Source organism: Haliotis rubra, unplaced genomic scaffold, assembly GCF_003918875.1.
Source record: "Haliotis rubra isolate DU_JTF1 unplaced genomic scaffold, ASM391887v1 Scf1037, whole genome shotgun sequence".
Lineage (NCBI taxonomy): Eukaryota > Metazoa > Mollusca > Gastropoda > Lepetellida > Haliotidae > Haliotis > Haliotis rubra.
In genome coordinates this window covers 31,803-46,943 of record NW_025764934.1, presented here as the reverse complement: position 1 = coordinate 46,943, position 15,141 = coordinate 31,803, and the positions used below count along the sequence as shown (strand labels likewise).

The window sequence follows — 15,141 nt, the reverse complement described above, 5'->3', positions numbered from 1 at the left end:
TGTTATCCGACATATCCTCTCTGTGTTATCCAACACATCCTCTCTGTGTTATCCGACACATCCTCTCTGTGTTATCCGACATATCCTCTCTGTGTTATCCAACACATCCTCTCTGTGTTATCCGACATATCCTCTCTGTGTTATCCAACACATCCTCTCTGTGTTATCCGACATATCCTCTCTGTGTTATCCAACACATCCTCTCTGTGTTATCCGACATATCCTCTCTGTGTTATCCAACACATCCTCTCTGTGTTATCCGACATATCCTCTCTGTGTTATCCGACACATCCTCTCACCAATGTTATCCACCATCCTCTCTCTGTGTTATCCAACATCCTCTGTGTTATCCAACACATCCTCTCTGTGTTATCCGACATATTCTCTCTGTGTTATCCAACACATCCTCTCTGTGTTATCCGACATATCCTCTCTGTGTTATCCGACACATCCTCTCTGCGTTATCCGACATATCCTCTCTATGATATCCAACTTATCCTCTCTGATTTATGGGCCCAGGAATAGTACACCGCTCTGAAATTCTTCCCTTCAAGCCTGCAGAGCGACAACTTCCACTAATCCTACAGTAATGGAGGGCCTGGTTTTACTCAAAGGACACTGTCATATGTTAGATCTGATTTAACATGGATGAATATTTTCAAGTAATCATGGTACTGAAACATTGACATACTCATGAACATTAAGTGGATATATACTGTGTATTTTAAAATAACAAAACACAGCCATAAGCAGACGATGTTTGGTAGAGTATGATAGTCACAACACTTTTAGAACTTTGTGAAAATACATCAAAATGTTTCTCTTTATAATGGTAATTACCACTATTTCTAGACTGACCATTTATGTAGATATCTGACATTTGTAAATTATATATTTCTGAACAGAAGTAGGAAGAGAGCTTTCATTTGATATGCATCATGACACAAATAGGAGCAGACCAAAAGTAGTATAATCTCACTTATAGTCTGTTTGCAGTGAAAACGTACCGATGAATTTCACTTTAAACAAAAAAGTAAATTAAATAAAGTGAAATTAAGATTGCGAATCCTCATGATTTTGCCTTGCCAACTGAACTTTTAAATCTCAGAATTTTATTCAACTTATGATAAAAGTTGTTTAACAAACGAGCATAGTTTCAAATCGCTATTATTGGTTTGTATTACAAGGGGGTACGCGCAGTAGTTGGAACAGTGAAACAAATGCACGTGTGGTGCGTGATGAGCGTTAACTTAGACTACCGTAGAAACCAACCCTTCTTGTTCTCGGGGTTTCATTTAATGTGCATACCTCCTTGTATTAGTCGAGATATATGGAGCGATCAGATATACCTTCGTAGCTAGGCAACATAGTCTGGATGAAGCATGATTGAAACTTAGCGGAAACCTCACCACCATCTGCTGAACACAAATCTACTTCATGCCTTGGTGGCTGTCTACTATTCTAGTCAGTGTTTCTCTGCCTCTATTTGGTCTCATAAACTCAGAAAATATTCCTCCATAGAATGAAACTAATACTGATTAAAAATGATTGCTAAGAGACAAGTTCTTGGCTGGTAGCCATGGTCACATTAAACCTTTTTGGCACAGACAAAAAATGTCTGTTGTTAGGTAATTGTGAAAAGTTCTATATACGAGCATTTAATGTAAGATTCATCACCATCTTGTTCAGCTGAGGATCGGCTGCGAAGTCTCCAGTCCAATCTTAGCGCCACAGAGGATAAACTGGTCCAAGCAACGCAGGAGCTGAAGAAGATGTCGGAGCGCAAGACTCCGGAGCCGTTCAGTGAGGACAACAAATACAAGATGAGGCAGAAGCTGGCCAAGAAGATGAAGTCGGTGAGCTCTTCCTGGAGTTGCTGATCTTACCAGCGTGCTTAAAATAGAACCTCTTCCTTAGGAAACAGCCATGTGGATATATTTGTAATGGACGGCATAATAATAGTCTTGGAGATTTTGAAACAGACAAAGCCTTTATCAGTCTCAGTAAATCACATGATGACATTCACTGAAATCGAAGATATGGCTCCAAAGTTTTTGTTGGAACAGTTACCGGTAGACACCTTATGGCAAATTCCTGAACATTACGAGTAGTGGAGCCATTTGTACACATGAGACACATAGCATCCCGTCTGTGGAGCTTGCTACATTGCTAGATCTGTTGTTAGCATCATGTCATGACACATTGTGGTTTGTGTAGGTAAATGAAATGCGTGACAGTGCAACCCAGATGGAGACTGAGATCGACCGCCGCCAACAGAAGGTCCAGGAGAACAAGGGCAAGCTTGTTATCTGATCTCTATGTTAGCTCTTGTATAGCCTGCTACATTGCGCCTCCAAGGAGCAGATCGCACATCTTGGCGCCAGGAACCCAGGCGTTGTAAGTAGCCTTACTGACTTATTTCAAACACGCTCGCCGCCTCAAGGAGCAGATCGCACATCTCTGCAAGGTAGCCATATGATCTGTGTATGTGCCAAGGAAAGAGCCCAAACTGAGACGTCAGTATTGAAGGTTTCAGAGTTGACCCTTGATGACAACCAGCTGTGTTGCATTGTTGTATTGCCACATGTATTTTGAATACTCTAGTGACTGCCTCTCCTTATTTTGTGACCATAGTTTAATTGTTTACAGGTTGATTTAAAAATGCCTACTTACATTGACTTTTGACTTTTGTACAGACAACTTCCCCAGTGCTGCATCCATTAACTTCCAAGTACTTTTCAATCAGAGGTTGCATCCATTTAGCCCACTTTTTATTCAATCAGAGGCATCGTTGTTATTGTTAACGCGAATATCTGATGAACTGTTGTACCCAATGTCTTCAAATTTAGTGACAGCCTACATTGGGGATTACGCAGACACCAGATTTGGGTGACCTTGACCTTATTTTCAAGGTCACCACGAACACTGACCACTTTTCAAACTCCTGTTAACGCAATATCTCATGAAATGTACCCAATGTCTTCAAATTTGGTGACAGCCTACATTGGGGATTACACAGACACCAGTTGGATTTGGGTGACCTTGACCTTAATTTCAAGGTCACCACTTCACTTTGACCGCTTTTTCAAACTCTTGTTAGCGTGATATCTCATGAACTGTTGTACCCAATGTCTTGAAATTTGGTGACAGCCTACATTAGGGGATTATGCAGACATCAGTCAATTTGGGTGACCTTGACCTTATTTTCAAGGTCACCACGATATTTTGACCGCTTTTTAAAGGCATTATCTCATAAAACATTGCACCCAATGTTTCAAGTATGTTGACACCAGTCATTTCAGGCATCTTGTATGTGACCAGAAAATAAAAAGTAGTAAATATAGATTTTCCATTCTTTAGCGGCGGGGGACATTGCCATATTAGTGGCAAACACTTGTTGTGAATTAAAACCTCTTTCCTGAACCTGAAATTCAGTGAGATAGCCTAGTAGTTAAAGTGTTTGCTAGTCACACTGAAGATCCATGTTCAATTCCCCACATGGGTACAATTTGTGAGGCACATTGCTGGAATATTTCCAAAAACGACATAAAACAAAACTCCATCATCAAACTCCATCCATCAATCCCTGACTGATTCGATTGTTGCCATGGCAGCCAAAGAAGAAGGCTGAGATGGTTGACAAGGAGCAGCAGATCTCGGAGGACAACCAGGTGTACAGCGAGCTGCAGAACCAGCTTCAAGACATGTTGCAGACGGTTGCCAGGGAAACGTCTGACATCAAGAAGCTGGAGCAGCAGCTCAATGAAGGTGAGTTCAGGTCAAGTCTACTGTCCAGACTATCAGCCATGTGTCCTAGCGGTCAGTTCTACCTCGTTCTATCCTTGTCCATGTAGATCCCAGGGCAGGACTGATCCATTGTCATCCATGTTTGTTTCACTCAACTTGATGAGTGGTCTGACTCTGTGAATAGTGACACCAATGATCCATGACCTTGATCCATGGTCCACCAGGACCTTACCTGCATGTCAGGGATTTACCTTGAGTCCTGTATTTGAGGCTCCCTGGGACTCATACTCTTAATTTTCAGGGGTCATGGGTAGTGTTGGGAATTGGTTGAAATCTCACAATTGATGATTGCTTCCTTACCAACGAACTATCATCGAAAAAATTGGTTAGCGTCATTTTTCAGATTTTCCTATCCAGGTTGTTATTGCAGATATGTATAACATGATGCAACTTGCTACTTTAAAGTGATGACTAATATATCATGAACATAAACTTCCTTGAGTCTTAGAGAAATATTCAGTCATGACTTTTCAGTTAGTGAAGTGAGTTTTCTAAGAATTAAACATGTTTTCCGGCCCTGACACTTCAACGATATGTTCCATTGTCAAGTTTTTCAAAGACTAAAACAGTAGTTCCTAAATCGTTTATGTTCGATTATGAGAAATTGTGATCGATTGCTTGGTCGTTTGGTCACTGCGACCAATCTTCGATTATTTCAATTAATCGGAACACCACTAGTTCTGGGGCTCCTTTCACCAAACACTAAGGTGATCGTAAGTCACTAAGATAGCCTTAGTGCAGTGTTAAAGAATGAGTGTTAAGGTTAACCTAGTAAAGGTTGCTTCGTGAAAGGAGCCCCAGGACTACAAGATGGGGTCCCAGACACTCAAATATTATTATTAATACTATGTAATAGTAATATTGTTGTAATTCAGTTACTGTTATTGTATTGTGTGTCATGATCATCACATTGTTACAGTAATTAAATTGCAAATGATACCAGAACCCGGCTAGTAGCAGACTCAGTGATAACTTACTGTTACTTGATCGAAATTTTTACAAGAAGTATTTGGACTTTTTCTGCGTCCCTGTGGACAGGCTAATAAATTTTGTTACGTCAGTTTGTCAATTTTTGTGCGGATAGGACGCAGGAATCCGCGTCCCATAAATCCCTGCCTGTCACATCTACTGATTATACCAATGGATTGATGACTATGATCCATGGTCCAGCCCTTACCCGCATGTGTCACACATACCAGTGCTACCAACAGATCCATTACTGTGGTCTGTGGTCTACCCACTACCGAAGACCCGTATGGAAAGAGTCCTTTGTCCATGCAGGATCTATAGCCTGGAACAGTCGCCCGCAGAGCCTCAGAGACTGTTGTGACTTTAATTCTTTTAGATCCAATCTAAAAATACACATGTTCAAGATAGCCTTTGAACTGTAGCTCTTTACCATTAATCTCATCTTTATCTTGTGCGCTTTGAGCATGCTTTAGCATGGATATATGCTCGTAACAAAATATGCTATGCTATGTTATGCTACCTGCATGTTGAACTGTTGGGCTTACCTGTGTTCACAAGTTTCACCAGGGGCGGTGGGGAAGCCTAGTGGTTAAAGCGTTGGCTCGTCACGCCGAAGACCCAGGTTCGAATCCCCACATGGGTACAATGTGTGAAGCCCATTTCTGGTGTCCCCCCGTGATGTTGCTGGAATATTGCTAAAAGCGGCGATGCGAAACCAAACTCAGTCAGTCAGTCAGTCACAAGTTTCACCGGTTGTAAAGTTGATAACCTGCGTCCTAGTGATCCTTCCTCCAAGACAAATTCATGTTCACTAGCTTCCACCGGTGCCTTAGTCATCCAGGGTGCCACAATTTGATGTGCAGAGTTATGTCCCTTAGGCACACAAGGATCATATGATCTTAGTTTTTACATTGCTCGTTGGTCTCCCCAAAGTAGAAATCATTCCCTTTCAACTAAATCCTGTCCACTCAAACCTACTCCATGATTCCTCCAGAGCGTATTGAGGCCAACGAGGAGCTGCGTCAGGAGCTGGACGACGTGGTGGACGGTCTCCAGGGTTACCTGCAGAACGTCAAGGACCAGAGCGCCCGTCAGAAGGAGGACTTCGAGCAGGTGGTGAAGGAGAAGGAGAGTCTGGAGGAGCGGGTGCGACGTCTGGATACGGAACTCAAGATCATCAACAGGGAGGCTGAAGAGGGCCAGACTTGGCAGAGGGTCAGTTGAAAGTACAAACTTGAGATGCAGAACTTCTGCATGGTGGATGTATACTGTAGAGAATTTAATTAACCAGATGTCCGTAAGACGTGTTAGACTGTTAACTGTGAGATTTTTATCCCTGAAAGCCTCATTGATCTAGCCAAATGAGTTTGAGATACAATTGTATAGCCTAGCTACCAAACAAAATTAGTCTACGTCGTTTGAGGATAATAACAATTTAGACATAATGTTATCAGAGTCTGTTTCTGGAAATCAGGGACAGGTTGCTCAGTTCCTCACTCACTCACTCACTCACTCCCTCACTCAGAGACCCTATAATAGACACCATATAATAGATATGTTTGGGAGAGTTCACTCAAAGGCATCTCGTTCAGTTAGTGTTTATGGAATTTAAAAAACTGGAAACACACCTACTTCGCAGAGTAAAATCTCCATAGACACTGACTGCATGAGATTTGCCTGCAAGTGAACTAGGCACGCTCCCAGTTTTCATATGTTTGAATTTTAATTCAATTAGGTTTTCAACATCACTGACACCAGACGTAAATTTAGAGTTAGGTTAGAAAGTCAGTCAGTTGTTAGATATTCATAAATTAGCTTAGACAATCAGTGGGGTTTAGTTAGTAAAGAAAGTTAGAGGTTCCTATTCATTCTGCCTGATTATAAAGTGGCTTAGTATTAGAAGCTTTTGAGCAATTAGAACATTAAAAGCAGTTAATAGAGTTAGATATTTAGATATGTAGGGTTAGTTTAGATATGAGGGGTTATGTAAAATTAGTTAAATTCAGTGGGGTTTTGTTACAAAGTTAAAGTTATACATTTAGTTAGTTCTTCACATTGGTTTTTACCCATAAGTGTTATCATATTACTTCTTCAGTTCCTCATTAGAAATAATTGTTATCACGTTTAGTTCCTCAGTCTTACATTTTAGAAAATAAGTGTTATCACGTTTGGTAGATTAGATTAATTTAGCAAATTTACGTTTTCCACAAAAGACGTCAGAACAAGATGTATGGTCTCTGCTGTGATACAGCTGGAATACTGGTCACTGTGGCACTGACCACTACAAACTGCTCATCATTTATGCCATTTGAAATTATTCTCTAAAACAACATTGTCATTGTTGATTGTTCTTTGTTTGAGGGGCGTTGGGGTAGCCTAGTGGTTAAAGCGTTGTCTCGTCACACCGAAAACCCGGGGTCGAATCCCAACATGGGTACAATGTGTGAAGCCCATTTCTGGTGTCCCCCGTCGTGATGTTGCTGGAATATTGCTAAAAGCGGCGTAAAACCAAACTCAGTCAGTCAGTCAGTCAGTCTTTGTTTGAGGGTAGGTGTTCCCAACATCAAACTATCAAACATGACTCCCACGCCCTCACTCATTGAATGCCAAATCATTGAATGTCAATCCAGAGTCCGTGGCCATGTAATTGTATAGCATTTACTGCAGACCAACCATAATGTTATCATTTGACCTTGACCTTTCGGTATTTATCAACCTCTTTGTCAAGAGAGGTGTACAAAGGGGCAGATAACCTCTGATAAGCTGAATGTATGCTTCATGGCTAGCCTGCTATGTTTGACACCAGATGTACAGTGTGGGGCTAACCTAACTATGCTGTTGTTAGTCCTGGTATTACGTACCAGGACATTGCCACACGATGGTCAGAACGGTGTTGTAACAGGAAGCTAGAACTGTAGGGAGTATAGCATCGTGGTTGTCATCTGGCATTTACCTTGGACAGTATACGGTATGACTTGTCACTAACTCACTCACTCACTCACTCATTCACTCAGCCAACTCAGCCAACTCATTCATTTACTCTCTCACTCACTCACTCAGCCAACTCATTCATTTACTCACTCACTCACTCACTCACTCAGCCAACTCATTCATTCACTCACTCACTCACTCAGCCAACTCATTCATTCCCTCACTCACTCAGCAACTCACTCACTCAGCCAACTCATTCACTCACTCACTCACTCAGCCAACTCATTCATTCCCACTCAGCAGCAACTCATTCACTCATTCATTCACTCACTCACTCAGCCAACTCATTCATTCCCTCACTCAGCAGCTCATTCACTCACTCAGCCAACTCAGCTAACTCATTCACTCATTCACTCACTCACTCACTCAGCCAACTCATTCATTCCCTCTCACTCAGCAACTCATTCACTCACTCAGCCAACTCAGCTAACTCATTCATTCACTCACTCACTCACTCTGCAGCAGGAGCACCAGGCCCAGGACCTCAACAAGTCCCTGAACGACCAGCTGCACCGCAGCCGGCAGCTGGATCCCGAGCTGCAGGACCGGCTGGAACATGCCGAGATGGAGGCGCACAACCTACGCAGAAGTCTGAACGACACTGAGAAACGGTCCCAGGTACTTTGATGAAAAACTGTATTTGGATCAGAGGATACATATAAAGTTGAACCTATTCATTTCAGAAATCAGTCATCTGCAGATCTGTATGTAAACATGTTCATGTAAGGGAGTTTCAGCAGCCATGGCACTAATCTATCTTAATGGCACTGGAAGATAAATATGGAAACTGTTGTATGAAAATATTTTAGTCTGTATGTTTGTATTAACTCTGTATCAATGTAAGTTTGTAAGTCAATATGTTTGTAATTAGGTTTGTATACTGGACAAAATAAGTTTGAGATATTGGTATTTTTATGATTGATATTTTATCAGTGTCAATGAATAAATAGATCATTATTCATAATTTCAAAATTTACATATTTTTGTCCAGTATATTTTTGTAATTAAGATTGTATGTAAGTCTGTGTGGCAGTGAAGACTGTACTAAGGTTTGTATGTAAGTCTGTGAGGCAGTGAAGACTGTACTAAGGTTTGTATGTAAGTCTGTGAGGCAGTGAAGACTGTACTAAGGTTTGTATGTAAGTCTGTGTGGCAGTGAAGACTGTACTAAGGTTTGTATGTAAGTCTGTGTGGCAGTGAAGACTGTACTAAGGTTTGTATGTAAGTCTGTGAGGCAGTGAAGACTGTACTAAGGTTTGTATGTAAGACTGTACTAAGGTTTGTATGTAAGTCTGTGAGGCAGTGAAGACTGTACTAAGGTTTGTATGTAAGTCTGTGAGGCAGTGAAGACTGTACTAAGGTTTGTATGTAAGACTGTACTAAGGTTTGTATGTAAGTCTGTGAGGCAGTGAAGACTGTACTAAGGTTTGTATGTAAGTCTGTGTGGCAGTGAAGACTGTACTAAGGTTTGTATGTAAGTCTGTGAGGCAGTGAAGACTGTACTAAGGTTTGTATGTAAGACTGTACTAAGGTTTGTATGTAAGTCTGTGAGGCAGTGAAGACTGTACTAAGGTTTGTATGTAAGTCTGTGAGGCAGTGAAGACTGTACTAAGGTTTGTATGTAAGTCTGTGAGGCAGTGAAGACTGTACTAAGGTTTGTATGTAAGTCTGTGAGGCAGTGAAGACTGTACTAAGGTTTGTATGTAAGTCTGTGAGGCAGTGAAGACTGTACTAAGGTTTGTATGTAAGTCTGTGAGGCAGTGAAGACTGTACTAAGGTTTGTATGTAAGTCTGTGAGGCAGTGAAGACACCTGTACTAAGGTTTGTATGTAAGTCTGTGAGGCAGTGAAGACTGTACTAAGGTTTGTATGTAAGTCTGTGAGGCAGTGAAGACTGTACTAAGGTTTGTATGTAAGTCTGTGTGGCAGTGAAGACTGTACTAAGGTTTGTATGTAAGTCTGTGAGGCAGTGAAGACTGTACTAAGGTTTGTATGTAAGTCTGTGAGGCAGTGAAGACTGTACTAAGGTTTGTATGTAAGTCTGTGTGGCAGTGAAGACTGTACTAAGGTTTGTATGTAAGTCTGTGAAGGCAGTGAAGACTGTACTAAGGTTTGTATGTAAGTCTGTGAGGCAGTGAAGACTGTACTAAGGTTTGTATGTAGTCTGTGAGGCAGTGAAGACTGTACTAAGGTTTGTATGTAAGTCTGTGAGGCAGTGAAGACTGTACTAAGGTTTGTATGTAAGACTGTACTAAGGTTTGTATGTAAGACTGTGAGGCAGTGAAGACTGTACTAAGGTTTGTATGTAAGTCGGTGTGGCAGTGAAGACTGTACTAAGGTTTGTATGTAAGACTGTACTAAGGTTTGTATGTAAGTCGGTGAGGCAGTGAAGACTGTACTAAGGTTTGTATGTAAGTCTGTGAGGCAGTGAAGACTGTACTAAGGTTTGTATGTAAGTCTGTGAGGCAGTGAAGACTGTACTAAGGTTTGTATGTAAGTCTGTGAGGCAGTGAAGACTGTACTAAGGTTTGTATGTAAGTCGGTGAGGCAGTGAAGACTGTACTAAGGTTTGTATGTAAGTCTGTGAGGCAGTGAAGACTGTACTAAGGTTTGTATGTAAGACTGTACTAAGGTTTGTATGTAAGTCTGTGTGGCAGTGAAGACTGTACTAAGGTTTGTATGTAAGACTGTACTAAGGTTTGTATGTAAGTCGGTGTGGCAGTGAAGACTGTACTAAGGTTTGTATGTAAGACTGTACTAAGGTTTGTATGTAAGACTGTACTAAGGTTTGTATGTAAGACTGTACTAAGGTTTGTATGTAAGTCTGTGAGGCAGTGAAGACTGTACTAAGGTTTGTATGTAAGTCTGTGAGGCAGTGAAGACTGTACTAAGGTTTGTATGTAAGTCTGTGAGGCAGTGAAGACTGTACTAAGGTTTGTATGTAAGACTGTACTAAGGTTTGTATGTAAGACTGTGAGGCAGTGAAGACTGTACTAAGGTTTGTATGTAAGTCGGTGTGGCAGTGAAGACTGTACTAAGGTTTGTATGTAAGACTGTACTAAGGTTTGTATGTAAGACTGTACTAAGGTTTGTATGTAAGACTGTGAGGCAGTGAAGACTGTACTAAGGTTTGTATGTAAGTCGGTGTGGCAGTGAAGACTGTACTAAGGTTTGTATGTAAGACTGTGAGGCAGTGAAGACTGTACTAAGGTTTGTATGTAAGACTGTACTAAGGTTTGTATGTAAGACTGTGAGGCAGTGAAGACTGTACTAAGGTTTGTATGTAAGACTGTGAGGCAGTGAAGACTGTACTAAGGTTTGTATGTAAGACTGTGAGGCAGTGAAGACTGTACTAAGGTTTGTATGTAAGACTGTACTAAGGTTTGTATGTAAGTCGGTGTGGCAGTGAAGACTGTACTAAGGTTTGTATGTAAGACTGTACTAAGGTTTGTATGTAAGTCGGTGTGGCAGTGAAGACTGTACTAAGGTTTACCCTCAGATGGAGAGGAAGAACATGGAGAAGCAGCTGCAGGTGGAGAGAGGAAGAGCGGAGCAGCTAGCACGGCAACAGAAGGATGGAGGCAGATCCCTGGAGCAGCTGAGGAAGATGGAATCCCAGCTGGAGGCTGCCAAGGTAAGTAGGGATGGGGGGTGGGGACCACAAGGGGAGGGGGTTGGGATCAGCCAGGGGACCACAAAGGGAGGGTGGGGATCACCATCACCAGGGACGAGGCTGTGGGACCACAAGGGAAGGGGTGGGGACCACATGGGAAGGGGTTGGAAGGGGGCCAACCCTCCCTTTAACAACACCGCATTAAACTTTCACTGCAGTATATCACTAAATTACGTTCAAATGAGTCCAATCCTGCATACAACTGTGTTTTCAACTCTCTCTATGAAAACCTGTTTCCTAATCTGCCAAGCCTGTTTCCACCATTTGGAATCAGAATCCAACCACACATATCTGCAGCTAAAATTGACCTCAATATCATAGCACCTTACCGGCTTCTGTCTTCCCCACCGTGGCAGATGGTGAAACCACAGGTCAATCTTACCCTCACAAAACTCAAAAAGTCAGAAACAAAACCAGTTACTTTCCAAGTGTAACACCCATAGATCCATTTTCACAGACGGATCCAAGGACGATGGCCAAGTTGCCAGTGCTACAGTCATTGGATCCAAGTCTGTCTCCTCTAGAATTCCTGACAACAGTTCAATTTTCACTGCTGAGGCAAAAGCTATCTTCACAACTCTGATCTATATTAAACACCAGAACATTTCCAAAAACTTCATCGTTTTAACAGACTCATTATCTTGCCTTCAAGCACTTCAAAATGTTACTTCAAGTCACCCTATCATCCTAGACATTTTAGAACTTTACAACAACCTTTATACTGGAAAACGTGACATCATCTTCTGCTGGTTGCCGGGTCACGTCGGCATAGCAGGTAACACAAAGGCCGATGCTGCAGCTAAGGCAACTCTTGACAAGCCCTTATCTCCACTGCTAATCCTGTACAGTAATTTCAAACCCACTATCAAAAGTTATACTCGGGACCTCATGCAAAAACAATGGGACACTCAAGTACAAGTTCGTGTGCATGCAGTCAGGGCTGCAACGATTCACCCACACCTCGATTTGATTCGATATTGGACCCTTGATTCGATCATTTTCGATTCGATTCTTCATACAAGTTAAAACATCCATCGTCAACTTGGCGATGTCTGCTAACAACAATTCTCATTGGATAAGTTGCCCGGCGTCAACCAATCCTGTTTCGCCTATACTGCTCAAGTTGGAGTGAAAATTACATTCTGGCTGCGTGGAAATAATTTAAATAGGTATTCAAATATCAAATCGAAATAGTGAAAATGGTTATCAAAATCAAAACTAAGGTGTCAGATACGATTTTCAATGAATCGAACCGAAACGTTGCAGCCCTACATGCAACTCCAAATCAATTAGATAAGTGTTACTTACATGGGTCTGTGTGTCCAGGGTCTGAATGCCTCCCTGCGGGAACAGTTATCGGAGACGAGGAAGCAGAGTGCTTCTGACACCAAGGACACCTTCAGACCCAGTGACCTCAAGAAGAGGCTAAAGGACCTCACTCACAACTTCAGAGCTGGCAAGGTTTGTATGTAGTTATTTAGCTAGCTGTGTAACCACACCCAATAATAAAATCCCCTTTCAAACTTACTTCATTCCAGTAGATTGACAGTGCAGTGCACACAGCCAACCAACAATGATGTTTGTATCACCATGACGTTTCTCACAAGCTATTTCAAACCTACTCCGGAAAAAAATAAAAGAGTTTGAAGACAACCTACAGAAACAGTAGCAGTTATGAATAATGTGCCCAATATGTATGAATGTCTGTTTCTATAGTGATCTCCAGCAAGTGATACCAATCATCGGAGGAGAATGAAATGAATGGAGTATTCTGCTGTGTATCTTGTGATTTCATTGAACACCAACAATGTTCATCTGTCTGGATGATTCTAGATCATTTGCAGGCCCTTGTCGTATAAAACCAGCTTCAGTCTGGGCTAGTACAAGCAGCCGCACATTCACACATACACACGCATGCACGTCGTCATATGAGCAAAATATTCTCAAGCACGACGTTAAACCCAATTTCACCTCACCTCACCTCATATAAACTATACATTCATTAGGGAAATGACTTCAAATGAGACCATTCAAGAATGAAAAAAACATTGCAAGAGTATTGCAATAGTTGGTCGCAATAGACTATCGCTGTCACGATAGCATGCTGCAGTAGATTATTGTTATGTTGTTTCCCCCCTCAATAGTGACCACTAATGTTAACTATAGCAATACTATCACAATCGCAACATGCCATCTATAGTCACCCCTCATTGTGAAAGTGAGGTAAGGTGAAATTGGGTTTAATGTCGTGCTTGAGAATATTTCGCTCATATGTGTATGTGCGGCTGCTTGTACTAGCCCAGACTGAAGCTGGTTTTATAGTGCTAGCCCACTGAGATACCATGCCGCAGTGAAGCATGAATACTCCACTCAGACACATTATACTGACTCCGAGCCGACCAGTCCTTGTTGTACCCGTTAATGCCGAGCGCCAGGCAGGGACCAACAAGTACCATATTTTAACGTCTTTTGGTATGACGCGGTCGGGGATCAAACCATCCGGGCAGACGCTCTAACCACTACACCGCGGAGGCGGTCCATTGTGAAAGTAATCCTATCTGTCGTACAACCTTTACAGTACCTCTGTGCTGGCCCGACTGTTGCATTCAGCTGCAGGGACAGTGGGGTAGCCTAGTGGTTAAGGCGTTCACTCGTCACACCGAAGACCCGGGGTTCGATTCCCCATGTGGGTACAATGTGTGAAGCCTATTTCTGGAGTCCCCCCTGTGATATTGCTGGAATATTGCTCAAAGCGGCGTAAAACAATACTCACTCAGTCACATTCAGACTCGTACAATCGTCTTTGACAGTATTTAGTGGTCGAAGAGGGTTTGAAATGACTGGACTATGCAGATATGGCTTAAAACATTCAGTGACTTCCCTATTTCCTCTGTCCTGGCAGGGTCCCCTCCCCCCACAGAGCAGTGACGACGTCCTAGGGAAGACCTTCCACGACCTCCACCACTACGTCCAGGACAAACTGAACAAGAGCAACCGAGAGGTGGAGGAGGCCAGAAAGCATAACCACAAGGTCAGCAGGCTTGGGTGTATTGTTACTTGAATAACAGATCTAGTGACAAGTTCTTTGAGATTTGTTGTGGCAGTTACCTTTTAGAACAGTCTGATGTTTTTATTTCAAATGTGTGGACAATAGTCAGTTATTGAAGAATCCAATTCTTGGTATGTGAAGTGAAGTGGCTGTTTGACTTGATATTCACTGTGTCCCTGACAATTCAAGCTGCATACCTCTAGTGCACATCGGTTTTGATCTTGAAGAGGCCGTATTTCGATAGGATCCTGTAAATGTGTATGTAAATATGCTTTGTAGTCATGACTATTGGTCATCAGTATTAATGTCTTATGAACTAAAAGCATTCAGGAGCAGGTGTCTGTAGCAGGTGTTAATGGGTCTTAGTAGTAGAGGTGTCTACAGCAGGTGTTAATGGGTCTTAGTAGCAGGTGTCTGTAGCAGGTGTTAATGGGTCTTAGTAGTAGCAGGCAGGTGTTAATGGGTTGTTAGTAGTAGCAGGTGTCTGTAGCAGGTGTTAATGGGTCTGGTAGTAGTAGCAGGTGTTAATGGGTCTGTAGTAGCAGGTGTCTGCAGCAGGGTCTTAGTAGCAGCAGGTGTGTGGCAGGTGTTAATGGGTCTTAGTAGTAGCAGGTGTTAATGTCATAGTCTGTAGTAGTAGCAGGTGTCTGTAG

The 15,141-nt window shown here is 42.1% G+C and overlaps 1 protein-coding gene across 1 annotated transcript in view; it reads left to right on the top strand.

Moving 5' to 3' along the window:
- LOC124273795 (centriolin-like) overlaps window positions 1-15,141 on the top strand; it is a gene marked incomplete at its 3' end in the record, with an annotated part of 73,757 nt that overhangs the window by 27,928 nt on the left and 30,688 nt on the right. The window contains 9 exon segments of the mRNA XM_046709107.1: window positions 1,690-1,856; window positions 2,218-2,300; window positions 2,337-2,397; window positions 3,615-3,768; window positions 5,771-5,991; window positions 8,230-8,385; window positions 11,266-11,400; window positions 12,766-12,900; window positions 14,342-14,470. Coding sequence (XP_046565063.1) covers window positions 1,690-1,856; window positions 2,218-2,300; window positions 2,337-2,397; window positions 3,615-3,768; window positions 5,771-5,991; window positions 8,230-8,385; window positions 11,266-11,400; window positions 12,766-12,900; window positions 14,342-14,470 — 1,241 coding nt within the window.